The sequence below is a fragment of the Teleopsis dalmanni genome, chromosome 2, assembly GCF_002237135.1.
Source record: "Teleopsis dalmanni isolate 2A chromosome 2, ASM223713v2, whole genome shotgun sequence".
In the NCBI taxonomy this organism is placed as follows: Eukaryota; Metazoa; Arthropoda; class Insecta; order Diptera; family Diopsidae; genus Teleopsis; species Teleopsis dalmanni.
The window spans coordinates 65,986,706-66,008,423 of NC_051847.1; the positions used below are offsets into that span (position 1 = coordinate 65,986,706).

General features: G+C 30.6%; 3 protein-coding genes across 4 annotated transcripts; 1 reads left to right on the top strand and 2 right to left on the bottom strand.

Moving 5' to 3' along the window:
• The first annotated feature begins 206 nt into the window (after nucleotides 1-206).
• LOC119673801 lies at nucleotides 207-20,144 on the top strand. Of its 2 annotated transcripts, none has more exons than XM_038084859.1 (8): nucleotides 207-473; nucleotides 849-1,261; nucleotides 1,327-2,104; nucleotides 4,264-5,294; nucleotides 13,881-14,525; nucleotides 14,592-14,828; nucleotides 18,483-19,397; nucleotides 19,455-20,144. In XM_038084859.1, coding segments are annotated over exons 1-8 (4,647 nt in total). In that variant the 5' UTR covers nucleotides 207-472; the 3' UTR covers nucleotides 20,082-20,144. The 2 variants fall into 2 exon arrangements, with proteins under 2 accessions (XP_037940787.1, XP_037940786.1); XM_038084858.1 differs by lacking the exon at nucleotides 207-473 and adding an exon at nucleotides 490-774.
• Nucleotides 6,898-8,333, bottom strand: LOC119673803 (protein angel-like). Its single transcript, XM_038084862.1, has one exon. It carries the CDS (start codon nucleotides 8,121-8,123, stop codon nucleotides 7,032-7,034), a length of 1,092 nt encoding a protein of 363 aa, XP_037940790.1. The 5' UTR covers nucleotides 8,124-8,333; the 3' UTR covers nucleotides 6,898-7,031.
• Nucleotides 9,598-11,591, bottom strand: LOC119673802 (saccharopine dehydrogenase-like oxidoreductase). Its single transcript, XM_038084861.1, has 7 exons — nucleotides 11,408-11,591; nucleotides 11,227-11,352; nucleotides 10,927-11,161; nucleotides 10,396-10,594; nucleotides 10,182-10,328; nucleotides 9,782-10,120; nucleotides 9,598-9,725 (listed from the first exon to the last, which is right to left on the bottom strand). Exons 1-7 carry the CDS (start codon nucleotides 11,528-11,530, stop codon nucleotides 9,623-9,625), a joined length of 1,272 nt encoding a protein of 423 aa, XP_037940789.1. The 5' UTR covers nucleotides 11,531-11,591; the 3' UTR covers nucleotides 9,598-9,622.
• Nucleotides 20,145-21,718: the final 1,574 nt, after the last annotated feature.

A 21,718-nucleotide genomic window follows, 5' to 3' on the forward strand; every position in this document is an offset into this window, starting at 1 on the left:
ATGCTAGTAACTAAATAGTACTTTAGGAAATATATTTGTATTAGAGTGGTATAACGTACATACAAACCTAAAGTTAAAAACTTCATTATGAATCAATTATATTTTTAATTATTATATTCAATTTTAAATTTAATTCAATTTTAAATTTAATTTAATTTAACATATAATTCATTTTCAAATTTAATTTTATATATATTACAATTTTAAATTCAGTTTCATTCAAATTTTATCACCACAAGTAATAATTCACCACTCATATCAAATGTGTAGTAAAATATAAAATTTGCTCAAAGCAACCCTGACTTCAGAAGCCGGTCTGACAAACTAAAAAGAGAAAACAGTTTCAAAATTAGAAAACATTGATAAGAGTGCGTTCAACGGCCAGAAGCCAGAAAAACAACATACCAGTGCAATAGAAAGACGAGCTTCAGAAATAAAACGACAACAACAACAAAGTGCATCGCTAGCAATAAGTAAGTGTTAAGTTAAGTGGAGCAATGTTTGCTTTTTATTGTGCATTAATTCTAATGTGATAATTAAATGCGGTCATCTGTGTTGAAAGCGTGTAAGTGGAAGAAATGAATTGAAATTCACTTGAAGAGTGTATTGAACTGAAAATCGATGCTAAAACAGATAAAATGACAAAAACGAATGCAAGTGAATCTAGTAAAACGGCATGCAAGCGACTTGGAGTTGTAGCGGCAGATGAGATGCTGCCACACGAGATGCAACGAGAGTGGCTCGAACAAAACGAAGAAATGGTTTTAGAAAATTGTATGCGTGTGCAGTTAAAATAAAAATGAAATGAGTTTCTTTTAAAATAATCAATGTTTTTATTATAATTACAGTGAATCTAGAGCTAACATCAACAGAAAATTCTGATGAAGATTTAGTGGAAGAAGAGGAAGAAGATGAAGTGGATTCATGTTCATCGTTTAGTTTGCAGGAATGCATAAACGAGTTTCGCGCACGTCGTATACGTCGCATATCTTCACACAGTCGGGATGTACAAAATGAAAACCCAACCACACAGGTTACGAGTAATGTAACGTCTTTAAATAATAAAAAAAATAATAAAGACATAGATGATGCTGATTTAATTAAACAAAACCGTAGCAATAGAGAGCAGGAACGTAAGTGTAAACCTTGTAAAAATGGTTTCTGTTATTGCTTTACAAGCGACAGTGGGGATGGCAGTTGTACTGGTTTAGGAACGGCACGTGGCACACACGTGCGACAGCATAGGCGTCACAAAAATGAGGTATATAATATTATTTGCAGTTAATTTTATTTATTTATTCATGTATTTTTTTTTATTATTAACAGCAAATACAAGTTGCTCAACAACATAACAAAAAACACAAAGAAAAGCAAAATGATAACTTGTCACATCGTCGTGTCGTAGATGACCTACAAATACCGAATACAGTGAGATCCAATACAAGTGGTGAGTTTTTAACAGCATTTAGTCGTCTGGAAACTACAACAAATGATGAACCACTCATACATATTATACAAGAGCTACACAATAATTGTGTTATATCCGAAGTACGTGTGAATAAAGAAAAAGCACTAACACAAGGATCATATTCGCAACCAGAATCGAAAAAAATTACTTTAAAGGGAGAGGTGAATAAGACATCTCCTGTGAAAGAATGGTGTAAACCAACAGCACCGCCTTTGGAAAAAATTACCGAAAATGATAGTATATCTGATACTTCCACTTATGTGTCGGCACTCGATAAAACAATCAAATGCGATGAATGTACGCACCGTAAACATAAAGCTGCTGGCCGTTTATTACAAAAACGTTTGTCGGCAACATCGGGTCAGATAAAGCCTAGAAATATTAAGGAACCACCTCCTAAGCCACCGCGCAGCTCAATTGGTTTTGAACACAAGGATTCGGTTAGTTCACTTGTGTCCACTTCGCCTTCAGTACGTGAGGCAGAGCTTATTGTTGATAAGTTTCTTGTTTCGAGAGGTGTTAAGATAAACACTAGTCCAGCAAAATTAAGAAATAAGGATACGAGTAGGAAGAGTGGCAACGATTTACCGCATAAATCCGTTAGCAAATCAGACAAAAGGAAATCATATCCATTAAGTAAGTTGATTGAAATTTAGTAGTTATTTTAATTGTTGCTTGCCAAACATTAGTAGAATTTGTAGTCAAAAAGTTGAAAATAAACATTGTTTAACAATATGTTTGTGTTTCTTTGTAGTATAAGTCATTGGTTGTGGTACTAGATTTGTAGTTATAGTATTATATTGATTATTATAATAATGATTTAAGACTTGATGGACTGAAAAATATTGCTTTTAAAAAATGAAATTATATTTTTATAAATTGTAATTTAACTTCAGTTATGATGGAAGTGACTATTTTACTTAATAGAAACTATTGATTATTGATATGCTATATTTAGGGTATATATTATTTATAGACTATAGTCACTACTTTTCGAAATATCTTTATTCAATTTTTACTCATAAAGTTAAACTATTTGCTTTTGTATTTATATTGACATGAAAGTTACTTTGTTTATGCTGTAAAAGTTTGTTAGCTTCTCACAATTACTTAACTTTTAAGGATAAAGTAAGCGTACTTAATTGTCGCAGACTACTAGCTTTGAGATATAAACCTTGCTGTACTTCAACCTAAAATCTGTATTAAAGTATATTGTTACTTTATGAAACCAGTTAACCGTATTGCAAAATGGGTATATTAAGCTTAAAAGGGTAAAAAGAAGAGCGAACTATATATATTTTCTATATACATATCGCCCCAACATGAGAGATTGAATTAAACCTTTCTCCATTAAAACTATCTCTTAATTCTTCAGTGAGAGAAATCAAGTCTAGTATATCAATATTAGAAATTATCTCACAGCCATGTACCATAATCGGAGCAGTCAGAACTGTCATTCTCATTGTTAATAATTGAAATATTGTGTGTATATCACACTATCGAATATTTTATATTTCTTTAAATATTTCACTTCAGACTCTGATATCGCTATATTGTAAGTGTCCTAGCAATATGTCTCATTAATCGTAACATAGCATTATGAAGTTAAGTAAGTTTTAAAGATCTACGTTGACTGGTTCTAGTATGCACGAAAAAAAAAACGTCGCATTCTACTCTTAGTTAAGGTATCCCATGCATTCAGTCGATGTGTACGAAATAATTCTAGTTTGTAGAACTGGCTGTGCCATGTGTCTCACTCTTGTTAAACCCTTGCGATCTATTTAGCAGAAAATAATAATAAAAATTAATACATAAGTTAGTATGTGCTTGAGTAAAGGTAAAGAAAGAAGAGGTAGGGTTGTTTATAATAAGGGACATATGAGTAAGTGGATAGGTGTTTTTTTGCAACTAGCCTGGGTTGAGAATGAGGAATCTGGCTACTTCAATTGGTCGAACATAAATATTAATATGGTTTGAATTAGTTAGTGTGTTAGGGCATGATAACAGATGGGCTTCGTTATACGGAGTAGACTTAAAGGTGGGACTTTGTGCTTCACTGTTTCTATGATATCGTATATCGGTTTAGTATTTCATCAATTCTTAGAAAGGTTTATTGGTTTGTCTTTATAAAGATCGCTGTAGATCCATTCCTCTTTCACACCATCATTATCTATCCGCCTCCTAACCCATATATACGTATTTGTAATTCTTTTCATGTTATTATGTTATTTTATCTTTATAGAAACTTGCGACTACAAGAACAAGATCTGACGATGATTAAGATGAGGATCTTGATCTTATCTTGTGTTAAGTATTTTTTTATGAAGAAAATTTGAATTCATTCATTGCTTTGGTTTGATTTTATATAAATCCTAGTTCATTTAAATAATCCTTGTTTATCGCAACAGAGTTTGCTGCTTCAATTAGAAAGTAGAGCATTATATTGTTCTGGTGTTTCTTTTGCTCTATCAAATATACGCTGATTACACATATTAACTAAAAAAATTACACGTTATGCCGATTAATTTGATTTGCATGCCAATATATTTTTCTAATGGTTTTTTTGTTGTTTGCAAGTCTATCTAGTTATACAACACTTAGTAGTGCTAACTTATATATTATAAATATTATTTTTAAAAAAACTTAATTGGATATCTTCAAACACTAACAATTCAGTGGTGACTTCTATTATTAACATTTTATTTTTCAAAGATTAAAAATAAACTTATTAAATATATATCGTGCTATGATAAATGCATAATCTGTAATATATATTGTACATTTTTATATTTTAGCAATAGCAGAAGAGAAACCGCAACGAAAACCGCTATTTACTTATCCTAATCTTAGTGATTTGGAGCTTGGTGATGATATAAAGGAACTTAAGAACCAAAAAAATTTACGTCGCTATGCTTCCGAAAAACCTTTAGCTAAAGAAATAACAGTGGGTTGGCATCAACCGAAAATTGCGGAAATGCTTAATTACGATGCTGCGTCTAAACCCAAGCAGTTCAGATCTCAAGGCACACAAGCTGAACCACAAGTTATTGGTTGGCAAATACCACCAAAAATGCAAATAGATATGGTGGATGGTGGCGTATGCCATAATCTTGCCGCAAACATAGAAACAAAAAGTACTCCTGTAAAAACTCGTATTTTCAATAATAAAGATAAAAGTTTTCCTTGGTCTAAACAACTGCGAAACTTTTCACCATGGCCAGTGAAGAATAAACGAAAAAATTCAACCCCACGTTCGAAAAGAAGTAAAACTGCTTCGTTTTTATGCAATTCAAAGAAGAAAATATTACGTTTGGTATCACCAAAAAAGGATAATAACATTCCCAATAGAATTAGAAGACAACAAACACCACATCGTACTATTGGTGTACAGACAACTGGAAGCGATATACAATTATATGAACCCAGTTTAATACGCCAATCTCCGCCTGGCAGTTATCATTCTCCTATACAAACGTCACCGCAATCCACAACACCGACACGTTCGAGTGATGCAAATGTAGAACAATTTGATTTTTCACGTACCATACAGTCACCACCGAAGGCTAAATCTCGTTTACAACCAACTCAGAGAAAATTGCATTTTCCAACCGGTTGCGGTCGTGTAATGTGTATTAAAAGCTGTTGCAAATCATCGATCATTGAAAGTATCGATGAACAGAGGCTTTCAAATCTGCATAATAAGACCTATCAATCATACCAAACTGATTTGGATAATGATGTGAATATTTCGAAGATGAGCTATATTTTGGGAAATATACGAGCAAAATTGGAAGCTAGTGATGAGTTTGCAGTAAGAACCTTTCAGGTAAGTTAAATGTATATTTTATTTAACTAAATTAGTACTTAGAATAAGTAGTGCCATATAATAACAGCTATTTAGAAAAAAAATGCTTATACCTAGAATACATACATTTTATTAGATGAGTAGTATTGACCCGTTGTGATGTCAACACTTACAATTAATTTTAAATAGTGAAATTATGGTTTTTTCGATCTGAAGAAACATATAAACATTGTATGAGAGGGGACATTCATTTTCAATATTTGCCGATATATTAGTTATCAAATAAGACATGTGTTTACTCAGAAAGGAAACTTTACTCAGAAAACTCCTAATATCTATCTAATATCTAATTTAAAATCAGCAAATATTTTAAATTTAACTATAAACAAATATTGATAACTTTTTAAATGATTCAATTATTGCTTCATCTAAAAGAAAACCTTATTTTTAATATTTACCGGGATACTTGGTATTAAAATGATTATTCTAAAAACCTTTACCTTTAAAACTTAGATAAACGTTACAATTCTTAAAAAAATTTAACTAATTGGAATCCATTTTCAATAATTTTTTAAGATGTAGGAAATTTCCGATCCTATCCGAAAGAAAACTTTAATCTAAAATAATATTCTAATATCTCCCTGTTATCATTCAATTATTAAACTATGTATGATATAGATAGATTTCTTAACTTTTGTTATAGCTATTGTTTTATCTAGCTATCTATCTAGTTATATTATCTAGCTATATATTGCTATCCTTTTTTTTGTAGTTTTGTCTTTATGAATATTGACAATCGTATATATATATATATGACAATTTATGAATATATCTATTAATCTATTAATATACCTATTAATATATCATATATTAATATATACCATTAATATATAATATAAGTTTCTTAATTTTTCTTAATAAATCAGATTAATATCTTTGATTTTTGATTTAAATAAAATATAAGATTTACTTTATCCATTTATTTTGAATGGTTGATCCACATTCACTTACTTATTTACTTAGTTGGGTATATCAGACGTGAGTCGTCTTTGGCTGCATACAGTAGCCTCTGCAGCCAGCCTGTTCGATGACTTGTTGTGGCCAGTTGGTAGTACCAATCGCCCACAAATTATTGGTCACCTAGTACTTCCACACAAGATGCGGACGTCCTCTACCGCATTTTCCATTTGCGTATATCAAATCACACATCTTTCCAGCCGGAGTAGTTTTTTTCATTCGCACGACATTAGATGACCATGACCCATACATATCCACTTCTCTACAGTGCACCAGAAGTAGTCTAGTGTAAATCAAGATTATTTTTCTCTTTTAGTACTATAATTTGTTTGAGTGTTGGTAGTTAATACTGTTGTGGTTTGATTTAAGTCAGAATACCTGTCTTTTGCTAAGTGCTTAACTACAGTTGTAAACCTAATCGTTTATATTTAAATCCAGTGATTTCATGTCTGTGACATAGCAACTTTATTAGACGTTCTCTGACTACCTTTCCACCATATTTCTAACCTTATATCTTATATGTTCAATTATTATTGCAATCCTTACCAAAATTGTCTGTGTACTTTTCACTTGCTTTGGATCCCTAAAAAGTTATTCGAACTTGGTGTCAGTTTACAACATAAAAGTGTGCTTTATTGATGTAATTATATACATAATGATTTAATGATAAACAATTTTTAATACATATGTACAGATACAGATACAGATAATTTATTTATTAATGAGAAAAAAAAATGTGTGTTACTGAACTGAGAATGTAAACGCCAGTGAATAATGATCGGAGCCTAAAAATCGATTCGGAATCTGTCCGAACATCTGACAATCTTTAATTGTTGGTAATCTGCATATTTCCAAGATTTCTAAGTGGTTGCCTTTAGTTTGCTTTGAATAGAAGATATGATCCACTGTAATCCATTTATTTTGAAAGGTTGATGCACATTCACTACCCAAATTAAAATCTAGTGGTATTAATTCTAGACCTTTTTTCTCGTTCGAATCACCACAAGCGGAATTTTTTAGCGGTGGGTGTTGTGCTGCAGTTGAGATAATTTCGAATGGCTTCATGTGTCTTTCAAAGTTGAAGTCACCTGTTAATATAATAGGTGAGTTTTCATATTTCATTGAATACTGCTTCAGTGCTTTCAAAAGCACATTAACCTGTGCTATGCGCACATCTTCCCTCTTTGGATTATACAGCAAATGAGTGGTGGCCACAATTAAACTTTTTCCAGGCTCTTCTTTCAAATCAAACTTCGCTATTAATGCAATATTTTCACGATTTAATAAGTTGTGTCCAGAATTGTAATATTCCAATCCCAGGTGCTGTACAAGCTTGAATTTGCTTTTGTCATAAATAATAGCACAACCATCTGTGCGTGTACCGGTTTTCTTCTTAAAGACATATTCCAAGCAACGTTGTCCACCAATTTGGGCAACAAAATTTTTAACGTGATTACATTGCATTTCCTGCAAACATATTATATCCGGATTAATATGTAATAGTTCCTTTCCGAGTTTTTGCGATCTATGTTCCCATCTTAGGTAGGCTTGTTCGATTTGTATATATAAATGTAAATGTTCCACCAGCAGATCCTGAGCTAAGATATTGTATGAAACTAATTTGTACTTGTTGGTGATTTCCCTTTTGTCACTGCAATTTATCCATAGACGTGCCATTGTTTCGGTTGGTTGTTGTTGTTTCTTTTTTGTACGCTTTTTATCTCGTTTTTGTATTTTACTGGAATAAACTTTTGGTGCCGGCGATGCTGAATATAGTATAAACGAGTTTAATATTTTCTTTTTGGGCACGTATTTTAAAATGCTGCGAAACATTTCAATTGACGCGCCGAAAATAACATTTGACTTTCCAACAAATAAAACTTCTTGCCACCATTGGGGAAATCTCACGGGCTGTCAAAATCATATGTTGTGCATATTTCCCTTTGTACAGGGATGTTATATTTATTTTTTAAACACATTTAGCATTTGATTTAGTTTTGGTTTCCACTTGTGGCTTTTAATTAAAAAACATAATTTGACTATAATTTAATTATAGTTAGTTATAATTAATTATTACTGAATGTGGCATTGTTGTTTAAATATATATTATTTAATAATACATAATTAAAAAAATATTTTAACTAGAATTTTGTTAGACTTCTGTATTTTAAACGGCCTGTGCCATATTTAAATTTTTTTTCTTATAAATTTAATTTGATTAAAATTATTTTGTATTGCTTTGTTTATTATAATTAATGCAAGTAAATTATTTGATGTTTCTGAACATTCGTTATTGTTGTGATTTGAGTTGGTGCTATTGCGCACTATTACTCTTTTGTGGCTGGGGGTCTTATCCCTGCCCCACACTAAGCTTTAACTATACTAGAATTATTATCATTTATTTATCTTTTAACTGATGACAGACCGTAGATCAGCATATCTTCCTGTGTGTCCTGAGGTGGACTTAAGGTTTGTTAGGGCGGGGTTAGGCAACGTATCAACTTTTATGAATAATTTTAGGGCTCTGTCCTTGATTTATTTTTTCACTGAGTCGACCCTTTGATCTCTATGCATGTCTGTTGTTCTAATATACCAAGAAATCTTAATAAGTCTTCTTAAAGCTAGATTTTGTGTTATCTGTAATTGCTTTATGGTAGTATTTGAGGCTTTGCTGTATGTTACACATCCGTACATTAGTATTTCAGTACAAAAACAGTAATTTCCTAAAAAAAACGACTTGTTTTTCACAGCTTATTTCGTTTATAAAGGAGGTATTCAGACGTAACTCTGTAAATTAGCGCCATGTTATGTAGAGAGTCTTGGGACCGCAAAATTGTCTATTTCGGGCTATGCCGAAAATCCATGTTATTTAGACTGTCACATCAGTATTGCTAATTTCGTATTTTTACAATGTTTTGGTACTTTTTAAAAGGAAATGTAGGTATGCTCGCTTTCAATTTGCGACCAAAAATAAACAGCAAAAAAAAGGGAAGTCTGTCAGGGACGGAATGAGTAAAATTGTTGTTGTTTTCAATGCAAATTATTTAATAATAAATAAATTGTTTAGCAATAAATTTCAGAGTTAGCGCCTTTTAGGAGCAAATTACTCCAATTTCAGTACGTTTGGAAAACAAGAATGGCAGTAAGCAACACAACCTATTTTATAAAGCAAATTTAACGAAATCTTCGCACAAAAAACCAAAATTGCTTGCTAGAAGCACTAAAAACGGACAAAACAGAAGAAACAAATGTCAATTTTTTTCTTAAAAATGTATGTCTACAATTTTAATGTTAAAAAATTAGGCAATATAAAAAGAAATATCAAAACTACTTTATGACTTAATTATTTTAAATTGTAAACCATTCTCATGCTTTTGTAATTCTTCAATAAGATTTGTCTTTTCAAAAGCTAAACATGCTGGCCAAACTCCACCCCTGTAAAATAAGCTATTATTAATTATCTTCAAAGATATTATAAATCGTAGACTTACGTTCCCAGCATTAGTTGGTTTTGAGTGAGTATTGTTTTTGCACATAATAATAAAGCAACACTTGCAAAACCATAAAATGGATCATAGCCCGAAACGCGCGCTACTATCTCCTTATTCGGCTTATCTCCAATGAGCTCATCACTTGTCCAACCTTTTGCTTTAAAAGTTAATTGAAAGTTATGTGCTTTTCTGATGGCTTCTGTAGGTCCTTCATGTGAAATAATACCTAATGTGAAACATTTAGGACATTTTAAGAGTAAATTACGTGTCCAATCCCATTGTGACATTAGTACAATAGTTAGAAAGTGAAACGGTAGAATAAGCGCTAAGAGAAGTGAACTATAATATTGAAAAATTATTATAAATATATGTAAAATATATAGAAAAACTGTTCACTCACCGAAAGCCCACGTATGACTCAAATTGTATGGGACGTTTTTGTTCTAATTTATATTGCAAACGTTGTGCACGGTGTATTAGTGCGCGATCAGTTTGTGGAAATGGTAGGAAGTAACTACTTAGACCAGCTGTTTTATGTATAAATGGACTGAATACAATAATTTTTATTAGTAATATATAATATATGCGTTTCGTTTCATTATATATTTACTTACTTCAGCCATAGTTTGGGTTTTAAACTAGGTAGTTTATCTACTATTGATCTATTTATTTCATTCTGTAATTGTAGAGATTTTTTAAAGGTATTAAAGGTATCAACTCCACTTTCCCAAGTTGCAAAATGAAAAAGTGGTTTCGACAATTCTTTGCTTCCGAATGAATTTTCCCAGTACATATCAATAGAATTCACAGTACCTAAAAAAAATAAATTAATTTAGAAGGGTTCGAATAGAAATGAAAAGCAACAACCACAATTTTTAGTAAATTTTTTGAAATTTCGCTGACCTGACCATACAATGCTGTTTAGAATATTACCAAGTACTCATCATCAGTGGTCTTAGAAAATATTAAAATTTTTTAATTCGAGTAGATAGTGACTCTTACTGTAGTGCAATATTACAGTAGTCAGTGACTCTACAGTGCAATTCATCAATTATTATAGTCAGCGCCTGTTGTTTAATCGTGCGATGATCATTCCACCGAAGTACTTAAGTATGTGTATTATAATTTTATATCTTTTAACTTACCACCAAAATTTTGTTCAACAAAAACTACACCCATTTCAGCTGCTATGGTATCAAATCCACATGCTGACACAACATAAGCATTTTTTTCTTGAGATAGGTCATTATATTTTTTAAACATTTCATCGATAAAGAGTGGTTCCGCACTGAGATCAATGTGGTGAGTACCATTCTCAACACAAGCTTTTACAACAACGTCACCATAAATGCGATAAGGTCCACAACAATTGATTAATAACTAAATTGCAATAAATTTATTTACATTTTATTTATATATTTACATGCTTTTAATAAAATACTCACTTTACACTTTGCTGCCATTAATTCTATAGATTTTTTATCATTAACATCGGCAATGATAATTGTTGTATTACTTAGATCTTTATTGACTTTCTCGCCAATATTTGAGAGCACTGCTTTTATTTTTGACTATAATATCAATAATTAATAAAAATATTTTTCTACATAAATGAATTATTTTAACCTCATTTCTACCGGCAACGCCCCACCGAAATCCCTTTAGAATATTAATAGCATTCTCAACAACCAATTCTCCAGTAAAGCCGGTTGCACCAAAAATAATCGCATCCAATTTTTCAGACGACATATTTAGTTTAGTATTTAATTTAGTATTTAATTTAATATTTAATTCAAACAACCAAACAACTTCGAATTAAAATCCATACTAAATGTTCATTCTCATAATTCACCTCAATGACCGCATTGAATGTTAAAGTAAAAGTTTTTGTTATGTTTATTAGTTTTGAAGACTGTGCGCTACAAATAAAAAACAGGTACCTTCAGTTCTAATATCTGCTTCAATTTATACAATTTATACAAGGTTATAGTTTCATTCTTTTCTTACAATTTTTTTATAAATTTATATTTATTATTATTCATTTATATTATTTATTTTTAATTTATTGATTTATTTATTTTTTTTATAAAAATTTTTATAATTTTATGTGTTAAATAAACGACCTAAGCCCGGTAATAATCAAAAAATTTATTTATTTATTGATAATAATAAGTAAATAAATAATTAATAAATTCTTATATGAGCTGATTTAATCTATATGCCTTAATCTGTTAGTTATCTTTCTTAATCAATATTATGCCATATCAATTGTTATGCCGTCTATAGTGCAAATATAAAAAAGTTTTGAATAAATAAAAAATTCCAAAACAATGATTTGCACATTTTTTTCAAAGATTATCTTAATGAATATTTATAGAATTTTTATACGCTTTTTGGACATATATTTAAAGGTATATAAACAATTGTATAATGCATAAATTATTAAAATGCTATAAGTATTTACTTATATAGTAAATAGTACACTTATTTCACTTTTATTACAATATATTATTATATATTAATATTATAGTATTATACTTTTTTTATATTTGATTACTTCAAAACAAAAAAAAAAAGAGAGACGCGATTTTACATGCATATATAATTCTGCAGCTGTTAGTACTTACGCATAAATTTGGGTACTAAGGACTGTGTATTAGTGCTGAATCGGTGTGGTTTTACGCTTGACCCTTTGTCCTTTTCTTGTTATTGAGGCAAACCATGAAACGAACTTCTACAGCTTTGCAAATTTTCCTTCCAGTCATTGATGTAAAGACTAGATAGACAAATTTTTTAGCCGAACCATTGTAAGTGGTCTACGACCCTGGTAAAATGAAAGATTTCTAGTTAGTAAAATATGTTTCAAACGTATAGAATAGTATTATTCTTATTTCAAAAATTAGTTGAAATGAATTTAAATGTTATATACATTTATATACATTTTTAGATACACTGAATTAATTTTTTGAAAATGTTTTATGAGCCACATTTGTGTGCCACATAAGATCAATAGCTGGACTCATTCTTAAAATTACTAATTTATCATTACACGGCCTGCACGTTACCCAAGAGAACATTTAGAATTTCGATATGATAATGTATAGTTATAGTTGTTTCACTCTTCACTTTTCTCTTCTTTTAACCTAAACTAAACCTCTTTAAAGGTCGACCTAAAAATTATTGTAGAAGAAAATTGATTATGAGTAGCGGATATGGGACTTTATCCTCTTCTGTTTAAACAAAAATTGAATAATTATAACTACTGTAATCGGTATAATAATACAGACACAAAAATAAAAAATAGTGGATGTAGAAAAAGAAGAAATAATAATAGAAGATAAAAGAAGATATAATTTCCAAAAATTATAAAAAATCAATCTAATGGCTTTGATTGAACTTAAAAGGTTAGGGAACTTCAGTCTTATATCCATTGGTAAAAATTTTACTTATTTAACACAAACAAAAGCGGTTTCTATTTTATAAATACGGTACGCGAAAAAATATAAGCTTTCTTAAATCAGTGTCTGAAACCGGGACCTAGTATCCTGTGTATTCTTTTATGTTTTTTTTATTTTCTGTAAATTCTATTTGTAAATTTTTTTCTAAGTCTATATCTAATTGTATACACCTGGTATATCCAGAATATATATATATAGGATCTGTGTGCTCGATATTCGAGCTGTAGTAGAAATTGGATAGGGCAAATGGGGTTAAAGTAGGTAAGCTCACAGTACATCAAACACCAACATTGCTTGACAAGAATTTAATGATACTTACAATGTTCTTGGTACAGTGTATAAATATTTATTTTATTAATTCTGTAAGCAAATAAAGTGTAGACATAAAAACAAAAAACAAAAGCAACAGAGTTAGATCGATTCCAACTTATCAAGAATGGCTTATATGGTTTATAACTAATGCATCTGTTATTTATAACACAGTGAAATTTATATAAATTTTATATATGTTAAGAAAAAATAATTGTATAAGTTAAATTAAAAATAATATCAATAAGAATATTTATTCGTTCCTTATTTATGATTATATTTCATTTTTTCTTAGTATTTTTGTAAATATAATTAATTTTTGCTTTTTCTAGGAGGTTGAACGTCGTGAGCATCAACATGACAATGGTTTTGATTGCGTTGATGGTCACAATAGTAATATATCACGTCACGGTTTAAGACTCCACAACCTCAATCATCGTTTAGAAAATATAGACCGACAGGATCCACTTTACTCAGAAATAGAAGAGGAAAGAATGCATATAAGTGGTAGTCCAGATTTTGATAATAAAACGGGATTGGAAACTAAAACAACTGAAAAGAATTTTGATCATTTATATGCGAAAGTAAATAAAGCAGCAAAAAATAAAAAAAACCAATCAACTACTACTTCTACAACAACAACAACACTAACGCCTTTAGGTAAAATTCTTCATGAATCTTTAAAATCGAAAAATTCAACTCTACCACCTTTATATGAGTCCACAAGCCTCGATGTGTCTTATACGTCACCAACACCAGACTCAGTGTCCACAGAATTGCCGCCTTTACCACAATCTCCGAAAGGAAATAAAAATGCGCTAAGTCATTCCTCGTCTCTTAATAACATAATGGAACAACATTCATTACCAAAGAATAATCGTAATCTTAGCAAATCAGATTTGTCTATATATCGTAGTGAAATATTTTTGGATAATTTATGCCATGCTGAAGTGGAATGCTTGGAAAAAGTTGAAAATGTACTAAAATTATAAATTAATTTCATTTTGCATATTAAATATTAATTAATTATTTTATCTTTACAGAGCGATTTGGATCGAACTTACGTTTCTTTGCCTGGTTGTGATTCATACGATGCTCAACCAATTGATACAATATCATACGAAATGCCAAATGAGGATGAAACTCACTCAAATACTGCAGGTAGTCATTTGGGCCTAAGTTTAACTTCACCACCACAAAGACGGGATCAGAGCACACCGAAGAAAAATCATAACAATGGCAGCTATGGTGGACCTCAGCCCCGAACTTTTATTACTAAGGTAGAACTTTTTGTTGATTCATATTAGGTGAAATTTATAATTAAGTTCAAACCTTTGCCAAACTTATGCTTTTAATGAAATATATTTTGTTCATTTGGTTACTTATATTCTTATGTATATTTATAAGGTTTCTTTAAAGAAAATTGTTCCTTGGTTAATCACTCTAATATACTTAAATTACATTTGTTAAACATCACTGTAAAATACACATTATCTTCTGTTTAAAATTTCAAAATTTACAAAATCTAACATTAATTTTTTATTTTATTTTCTTGGTCTGGGTTTTTTTTTTCAAATGATTTTTTATTATTTGTACATTTGGTTTAAAAATTTAAGTACTACATTATAAAAATTATAATGTATATATACCATAGGTGTACAGAATTAAATTATAAAATTAAAGGTGTTAGTCAATACTCATGATATTATTTTAAGGAAATGTTTATACTAATGGGTTTTTATATATCCTCTGCCTTTTTCTTTTTAATTTTTTCTTTTTATTTTTTTCTTTTTATTTTTGTAATAATAATGTGTCAATAACAATTTTTTTTTATTTTTTCTTTTAAATTTAAATTATGTGAAATACTGCAAATAATATTTTTAAACAATACCATTATGGTATTATGGTTGGAATACAATTTTTTAAAGACGTTACTGTATAGTAGAATAAATTATAAATTTGAAATACTCGAATGATATTAAGCCTATTTTAAATATTCTTACAATAGCTTTGTAGACGTTTTACAAGACGATATGCTTTTCGGATTTGTAAAAAATGTAAATAAGTTTTAACTTTTTTTATTAAATAAAAATATTTAAGACTATAATCAACTATTAATTTCAATAATTTAATAATTATAGTATTCTTGTTATTCTCCTTCTATATCATCTATCAAAAGAATTTATATATACTAATATAATTAGTCGCTAGAGTTGAAACCAATTAATAATCCTTGCCTGTAGAAGTTTTTATTTTCCAAAAACTATTATGTAACATAGGTAGTATTTAACATGGTTTCATAGGGGGTGTCGTTAAAATAGCTTGAGAACAGTGATTCCGAATATTGTAGAACCTAATAAAAGCCATGCTATCGACAGTCATGGTCACATCAAATGTTAAATTGTTGTTGTTTTCAACGTTACACTCAATATAAAGAGCAAGAGAGAAAATTTAATTAATATTTAATCACGTCGACGATGTTTTCTGTATCTCGTCTCTTAAGTGTTGCTTACTAAGAAGTGTTAAATATTAAAGAGATTTTTGCTATTTTATGATATTGCTTTATTATTAGTGTTTGATACTACTTAACTTAGTATTTAATCCCTTTGGTAGGCCCGTTTCTGATAATTTAGTTTATGAGGTTGTGCCATTTATGAGGCAGTATAAAGTCCCGTTTTGACAGTATGTTGAACTTTTCTGCACATACCTCGATGCTTTGGTGCTGGATACATGGAAAGTTGTAGGATTTTCCATTGCGGTCTAGAGTAGATTCCAATTATGTCAAAACATGGCATTGCGAATTGCAACCGGTAGCACCAAATGTTGACCATTTTCATTCAGAAGTTAAAGTGCTTGTAAAAGAGCAAATGTATAAGTAATATCTACTTACGTAGATATTAATTAGTGTCACTAAAATGGAAACATATTAAGTAGAGGCTTCTCACTTAGTTGGCTCTTACAATGATTTTATTCGTATTATGCTTACATCGTCATCTATTGAAATAGAAACAACATTAGTGACTCGTTTGTATTCGATATCATTGATTTAGAGGATTAACAGCTAACTTTGAAGTTATGGTTGCAGAGTAAGTTCCCCACAACTCTCCGGCTAATATCTTACGAAAAAGCAACACCTTCCCCGTGTAGCAAGCACTGCCCTAGCCCAATTGAGGGCAGGATAGAGCCAGCCGCTAAATAGTTACTAGGCATATATAAATGCCTCAATTCCTAACATGTGCAGAAACTGCACTCTACTCAGCATGATGACGTCCATTTGTTTTCATGTACTAATGCATATATCAATTTCAACCGGGTTGATATTTGGCTCCGTACCATTGAAGTGGTTAGGTTTTTCTGCTTTGACCCTGGTTAGCTTCTAACCCAACCTAACCACAATAATGAGGTCGCTTAATTTATTTATAGTCTATAGTATTTACTACTATTTTTATTTTTAAGTTTCAATAGTTTTAGTTATCGCATTTAGTACAATTAATGAGAGGATTAGCTAAACCGAACATCCTTGTGTTTTTTATAAGAAATATATTATAATTATATTTAATTATAAGTAATTAATTAATTATAATTACTTTTTGACCAGATTTCTTAGATGTTTTAAAGTATGCCCGAACTTTTTGTGATTTCGTCGTAACTGATAGCTATGGAAGCATATAAAACTTCTTATTTTTATTAAAGCTGTTCTTGTCGTAACTTGAATGCATACTTTTTAGAATGATCACTTTGTTCATTGATCTGGCAGCCTAGCTAGTATATTTGTTGAAGCCTTCTATATTCAAACCATTTATCATCAATTTCATCTACTATTGTATTATCATCAATTTCATCTACTATTGTATTAATGCAATTTAACTTTAAGTTGTATTTCCTATATATTTGCTTGCCACGGCGTTTAAAAGTTTCCATACGCGTTCTTATGTAGCAGCAATAAGCACTGTCTTCGGCGTATCCATTAACACTAAGTTCTGCATTGAATATGATTAAAGAATATATATTTGTTTTGTCGATATCTGTATTACCTTGGCAAAAATCTTAATAACGTTCGGCCTCTAAACTTGTGTCATTGATGTGCTATCTTGACAAAAACTTTACTCTAGTCAGACCACTGATTCGCATCGTCTATATGTGTGTCTTTTAAGACTTTAAATCTTAACGACTGGTGTTGAAACATATGTATCCCGAGATGTAGTTAGTCGTTTGTGAAACTGACTGATGATATACGGTATTATCACGTGAAAGTTAAGGTTGATGTTAACAATGATAACAATTTGAGAATAGTAATGTAACTTGATTCTCAAATAAACAAAAATCTAATACGTGAAACAATATTTGTGTAATATTTTTTATAAAGTTTTCAAATTATATCATGCATGCATTCAAGACAAGAACATGAATATACCCACCCATTTGAACTGGCCAGGTTTCTCCGTCTTGACACAGGTTAATTTCAATGTAAATCCCGCCAATCCCCGATCCATCTCCAATCCACTCCCAAATTCTTCTTCCAGCCTCACTCAACCAGCACCCATTAACATTTTAACCCATGTAATTCTTCTCATGTTGTCTGCTCTCCAGATCCTTACGGGCTACTACAACAACAGTACATGAATATGAGTGACATATTTTATTTCTTTAACAACCCATCATCAAATCCATCAATGAATTCATTTCCTATATATAATCCTCACAAAGTACAGATTCATTACAAGTGTACTGAGTGGTTTATTGAACAACTTTAATTTTTATTAGTATGTCAATATGTATAAGATGGGTAATATATATATATTAAATTTCATACGACACATTTTGCTTTTTCTTTATTTTAAATATTTTAATCCATATGTTTATAAGATCTATAATAAAGTACTACAAATTTAACTACATTACATGTTCAAAATTTATAATATAAAATATTACAGCTGATAGATGAGGAAAATCGAGATAGAAGAAAGCAACTTGACATCAGCATTGATTGTGTTAGTGTAGATCAGCCAGATATCCAAAATCATAGCAGTAGTTGTCCGGTAACGCCACATAAAGTATCTGCTACACCGAACGAAGCACGATGTATACATTCCGCTAGTTTAAATGAAATTTCCAATTATGATAATGTAAACAAAAACAGCCTAAACAGTAACACCAGAAATGAACTATCCATCAATGGTGGAACACGTTATAAACGCCTTAAAAATGCATTAAGACAATCATTGCGAAAGAGTAAGAACTTCGTACGCAAAGAGACCAAACGTTTGTCTTTATCGCTTTTAACAACACCCGGAGGTGAATTAAATGACCCAGAAAAATATCTTTCAATGACATCACTAAATTTGGATAGACTCTTTTGCTTTGGTGATGACGTGCCTCTTGCGCAGCAAATTGCTACAGCGGTAAGCATTTGTCGTCAAACACCTGGTTTTGAAGTTTCCGCCGAAATGGTTGAAGCTGAGCGTTTGTTACTCTATTCCACGTTGTGTGCTGATATGGAGAAACAGCGTTTAAATTTAGTACAAATACGTGGCTTAGAATATGGCAGATCTGAAGAATATACACGTCGATTTTTTGTGGATGGAATGCGTTTTCCAATTAAGCCAGATGTTTGTTATGATCTTACCTTCAATTACTTTTATATTGTGACCTTTGAATGTGCAGGTGTGATACGTTCCACACAATCTGTGGAATGCGTCAATCATGAAGCGGTTTTCCGAGATTGTGGAATTGAATTTTTTTGCATGGATACAGACGCTGTAGGTATGGAACCAGTTATAAGTTGTAAGATTTATATGCTTCGATTGCGCAAGATATCAACATTATCAATTGATACAAGAAAATCTGTTGTAAGTACTTCCCTATTATTGTTGTGTTAATTATGCTTTAATAAAATATTTTTACAGAAAATGACAAACGTTAAAAACTCTAGTCCCCCGTCGTCATCATCATCAGATGATGGTGTATTTTCACGTTTTTGTTTGCATGCAGAATTCAAACTCAAACCAATAGATTTTATTCCCTACACATGTGTGGAGTCCGAAACCAAGAAATCGGATAAAGTTTACTTGCGAACTGCAAACAATTATTGTGTACCTATAAGATTTTGTTCAAAATCAACTAATCTAGTGAAAGAAATTGAGCTTTCAGCACGTACCGAAATACGTTTTCCGAAACGGAAAAAAGAGGGATTTCTAAATGTACAAGATCCATATACATTACATAATTGGAATCAGCGTTGGGTCACATTGAATGGTTTACATATTTATATATGGCAGGACGAAAATAGTGTTGATTCTCAACCATTATTCTCTTTAGACTTACGACATAGTAAACAAACGGCACCCGTTCTTTCATCTCCGCCGGAGTTGTGTGCAAGACCTCGCTCGTTTTGTCTGCAATGTGACGTTTTCAAATCTGAGGAAAACCATGATACAGCAGGGGTTTTCTTCGCAGCAGAAACGTTGTTGGATCTCAATGCTTGGTTAGATGCAGTTAACATAGTTCTAGACTTCATTACCAAGTGGTTGTAATATACTTAGTCAAAATCATATTGATAATTTGTGCCTAAATTTGCCTTTAAAATCTGTTATATTTTATATTATATTGTTAGTTACTTGTTATTAATTGCTTATAAAATAGTTTAATGATTTTAATTAATAGAATTAATTATATTTATGGTTAGAATTTTGAAAACCAAGTTTCAATTTTAAATTGTAAAATTAACGTATATAGTAAGTTCGTTTGATTAATAATAGATATAGTTACTTTATAAATTATTTGGATTTTTTAATAAAAATATATCAATTGTAAACAAAAAAAATAATAAAATTTTTAATATATTCTAAATGATTGTTTAAATGCTGATACAATATTTAAAATAAATAACAGTCTTTGTAGCAAGAAGTAAAATATCTGGTTATGCCCACGAATAATAGTAGACGTACATAACTTAAACAGTTTTATTTATGATGTTTCCACAAATTCCGAGTCCCTTTTTCCCATATTTCGGTAATATGAACAGCTCAAGGAGTGGCAGGTTAGCTGTTTTAATTTTTGAAGATACAGTCCACTATATAGTCCACTATAGATACCCAATCCATAAAAATAAGATTGTCACAGAATACAAAATATATAATGTGCACATTTAGGATACAGCCACCAAAGCAATAATAAGAAATTAATGCCAAAAACCTATTCACAGTTTCAATGTGGTTCCTGAGAGCACACTCCCTTTTACATTCTTTATTAATACACAATATGTGATGGTGAATTAATATTCCTATGACTTCTGATGCGAAATCCTGGTTTAATACATTGGACCAAACTTAGGTATCTAAAATAACTAGATTTTGACAAGATTTTTATGTTCAAATATTTATTTGAATCTTGTTAATTTGAGTTCATCTGCATGGCATATAAGGAATTATTTAGCCAGTAGCAGATTGTGGTCCTTTATACGAAGTGATTTGAATTTAACTTGACATATAATATATTTTAATTGAGAAGGATAATATTGAAACATCAAAATACATAATAACACCGGTTTCACCTTTTTTTTCACCAAAAATGGTCAGCTCTACATCCCGGAGTCACTCGTCAATTTCGACCACCAAGTGTCGCTTGCCACCCACAAAGGGATTTCACAAGCAGATTTCCACGGGTTACGACAACAGGGTAATAAATAAAAACTGCCTATCAGATTACATTTCTAACTTATACTACAATAATAACCGAAAATCTGTAAGAGTAAATGGAGACTTAAAGCTTTCTTTTAAGGTAGTAGTAATCCGTAGTTTAGTGGTAAGACTAACTTATAACGTATAAAGGCAACTACACATTAGGGTCTTTTATGGAATACAAGTTTAATATTAAAGATTTTCACACTAAAGACTATATAGTATTCCAGGAAACTACATAACAGAATAATTGCCTGACTATTATATGTACTGTTGGACATAGTACATTCCTTTCACTCATAAAAATAAAGGAGAACCAGAATAAAAAGGATTACTGGGATAATATCCCAGAATTAACACAATCCATATACCTATAACAATAAGAGATAACAGGATTGTATGAACCTATCAAAAGAAAAACTTGGAATCATTACAGGAATTCTAACAGGGCACTGTAAACTAAAATACCACCTTACGTGACTGTATAAGGA